The sequence below is a fragment of the Oncorhynchus clarkii genome, chromosome 5, assembly GCF_045791955.1.
Source record: "Oncorhynchus clarkii lewisi isolate Uvic-CL-2024 chromosome 5, UVic_Ocla_1.0, whole genome shotgun sequence".
NCBI lineage: Eukaryota > Metazoa > Chordata > Actinopteri > Salmoniformes > Salmonidae > Oncorhynchus > Oncorhynchus clarkii.
This window is the reverse complement of record NC_092151.1, coordinates 8,283,353-8,287,203: the sequence shown is the minus strand read 5'-3', so window position 1 is coordinate 8,287,203 and position 3,851 is coordinate 8,283,353. Positions and strand designations below refer to the sequence as shown.

The following is a 3,851-nucleotide window of genomic DNA, read 5'->3' as shown; positions in this document are numbered from 1 at the left end:
CACTCATACGAGACAATTTCAGACATTATACACAATTAGGAATAGACCCAATTGACGGTCTCTCGGCCCCTCTTCGAAACGGCACAACTATGCTGCCACCGTCTCAGTGAAACAAATGGGTTGGTGGTTTTAGCTACGGTTAACCACTATAGCTTCCGCTCGCCAGCCAAAATGCTGCCGTACAGCGTGTTCGTGAGGGGAACGTAGCTTTTCTCGGAGAAATCCAGGAAATAGAGTGGGCTGCAGATTGTTGAAGGGTTGAATCCGCTCTCCACTAGATTGAATTTCTGCTGCTTGAAGGTTCCCGTCATTTCCATTGATTCCTACAACATAGAAGTATAAGATGTGATGGTACTCTTTCATTATTCCATATTCTGATCTGTATTCTCTGGTTGTATGATTCTTTTTCAATGACCCAAACAGAAGTTAACTTTCACAATCTAAATTGTACAATTACATTTTAATGCTAAAATAATTATTTGACAACTTGGCAAGCAATATTTAAAAACTCTGACATATTCATCTGTTGATAATCAAAATGCAGAATGTCCATATAGATTACACAAACCAAACCGCAGAATAATATTTACATAAAAGCTTAACTATACAACCCGTCAAAACCTTGAATCCTTCGATTACAAAACAATAGAAATGTATTCAGAATTTCACCTTGACTACTGTTCAGTCGTGTGGTCAGGTGTCACTTCATCACTACTTTTATTTATGAGAGTTATTGACATGTTGAATGCACCGAGCTGTCTGTCTAAAACTACTGGCACACAGCTCAGACACCCATGCATAACCCACAAGACATGCCACAAGAGGTCTCTTCACAGTCCCCAAGCCCAGAACAGACTATGGGAGACGCACAGTACTATATAGATCCATGACTACATGGAACTCTATTCCACATCAAGTAACTGACAGAAGCAGTAAAATTAGATTTAGCTGCTTTGGCAGCAGCTAATGGGGATCCATAATAAATACAACTTAAAAATGGAACGTTCTCTACAATGACATTGACCTGTCAGTGCTGTAGTGTACACATGTGACCAGAAGAGGCCACCACTATAACAAAGTATTTCTTAGCGCTTTTACAATCAATCATTGACATCCCTTACAGATAAGCAAACAATGATCTATTCATTCCTGTCTAATTACTGTCCTACACCTGGTAAGAGAAGCTTAAGTAAACATTTTAAAAACAGAGTCCACAAATCAAAACACTGGAAAAAGTGGACATTAGAAAATTGCCTCTACTTCATCAGATCATGTCAAGGAAGTCAGTGTGTCAAACGTTCCTTACCTGAAGCCTTATGAAGAGAGGACGAGCATAGCCTGGTAGATCATTGAGGACGTGGTCAAATAGCTTCTTCCCGCTAAACTCACATTCAGGCCTCACGATGATGGCGGCCATTCCGGCTCTTCCCTCATTTCCTGTGAATACAAATGGTGCCCCATTAGTCACTTCGCGTTACTCCAATTTCACCCCCTTTCATTTCGGGTGGCTCATTCGAGATGGACGTGACAAAAGGCCTTTCACTTCAGTTCTAGGCAGGGAGCACAGTGAGCCCCATATGGCACGCTATTCCTTATATAGTGCACTACTTTTGACCAAGGCCTATAAGGTCGTGCACTATATAGGGAATATGGTGGCATTTGGGACACAATCCATGACATCTTCCACTGTGTGGCATGGTCTAATTGGAAACATTACATAAATCATTAAATCTCAAAATGGGGACAATTATTCTACAAACACAAGGTCTTTCATGCCACCACAGTGTGATTGATGAAGCAGAAGCATAGCAATGGGATCAGCGGTATTTTACTAAATGGAATCACACACACACAGACAGACACGTACACCACACATAGACACAAACATGTACACAGACAGAGATAGAGACACACAGACAGAGACAGGACACCACACATACACAAACATGTACACAGACAGAGATAGAGACACACAGACAGACACGTACACCACACAGAGACACAAACATGTACACACACAGATAGAGACAGGACACCACACATAGACACAGACATGTACACAGACAGAGATAGAGACACACAGACAGAGACAGGACACCACACAGACACAAACATGTACACAGACAGAGATAGAGACACACAGACAGACACGTACACCACACAGAGACACAAACATGTACACACACAGACAGACAGGTACACCACACATAGACACAAACACAGATAGAAACACACAGACAGAGACAGGACACCACACATAGACACAAACATGTACACAGACAGAGATAGAGACACACAGACAGACACGTACACCACACAGAGACACAAACATGTACACAGACAGAGATAGAGACACACAGACAGACACGTACACCACACAGAGACACAGACATGTACACACACAGACAGACACGTACACCACACATAGACACAAACATGTACACACACAGAGACAGGACATCTGTACCTGGAATCTCCACTCCATAGACATTGGCCTCTTGGATAAAGTCTACCAGTCCGAGCACCTCTGTCACTTCTGTTGTTGCCACGTTTTCACCCTTCCATCTGAAATCATAAATAATCAAAAAGAGGCTGGGAACGTTTGTCTCTAAGAGTGAGTGAAAACAAGTCCCTTAAAATGTGTCCCCTACATTAACTGAAGTATTTTCAATATTACCTCATTGGTCAGAATGGAGGCACACCCCCACCCCCCCATATATTTGTATGATGAAGAACTGAGCAGTCATGAGCTGCCATGACATTATGTAAAGCCAGTCATATTATGACATACAGTACTGTAATTCTGACAGAGTAACTTTATCTTTACCATGTGTCATCAGTTGTCCTGCCCGTCTTAACTCAATGTGAAAGATGACGTCCACCTTCCCAGTGAGCAAAACTGGTTGAAGTTATATACTGTAATTTCAACGACAAAACTCTTTTGAAATTTACATCTCACTTCAACCAAATTTTGCCCACTGGGTCTCGAGGCGAGTAAACTATTACAATAACCCAGATAAAACATGGTCATGTCAATTCAGATTCTCTACCTGAAAGTGTCCCCCACTCGGTCCTTGAAACAGATAAAGTCTTCAGCATCTTCAGCCATGAGGTCTCCAGTGTTGAAGTACGCGTCTCCCTTCACGAACACGTTCCTCATCAACTTCTTCTCGGTCAGCTGTTTGCTCCCCGCGTAGCCAAAGAAGGGACTGGAGGCGCCAATCTTGGACAAGAGAAGACCCGTCTCACCTAGGGAGAAGACACACAAAGGGGAAAGTAAATCGTTTGGTCAGAATTTTCTAAATGTCTGCCATCATTCCCACATGAAGTTGTTCCTAACCATGTGACCTGACATTCTAGAGTCGGCAGCGCAGTTCAACATTGGCCTATAGCACAGCATGAATGCCTATAGCACAGCATGGATGCCTATAGCACAGCATGGATGCCTATAGCACAGCATGGATGCCTATAGCACAGCATGACAATATCCTTAATTTTTAGGAGAGTGCTTGAGAAGGAGGCCATTTGATATATTGACATATTTTTCCATATGGGTGTAATTATCAAAAGCACCAAAAAAAGCAGCCATTAGCCAACCCAACGTCTCTCAATGCATGGTGGAAATATCGATTGGTTTTGTTACATTTTTGCTGCCCAGTCCAACAGAAAAGTCTGAACATACTGACAGGGTCCGTCAATCAATTACCTACTAAAAACAACATTTCTCCCGTCTCAATTCCATCCAATCTGTCACCACACCCCAACCATACTCTGGCGACAACAATGCCTTCACAAATGCGTTTCAAGTGTTTTGGTTACAAACAGGCCTGACGTGAACCAATGTTGTTATG

At 42.5% G+C, this 3,851-nt stretch overlaps 1 protein-coding gene across 1 annotated transcript in view; it reads right to left on the bottom strand.

The window, feature by feature from the left end:
- Positions 1-3,851, bottom strand: part of LOC139408290 (solute carrier family 27 member 6) — a 26,701-nt gene continuing 22,850 nt past the window's right edge. Inside the window, exons 7-10 of the mRNA XM_071152000.1 lie at positions 3,051-3,249; positions 2,468-2,565; positions 1,307-1,437; positions 1-323 (exon numbers count right to left, since the gene is read on the bottom strand). Of these exons, the coding sequence (XP_071008101.1) occupies positions 147-323; positions 1,307-1,437; positions 2,468-2,565; positions 3,051-3,249 (605 nt within the window). The 3' untranslated portion in view covers positions 1-146. The remainder of the gene's footprint in view (positions 324-1,306; positions 1,438-2,467; positions 2,566-3,050; positions 3,250-3,851) is intronic.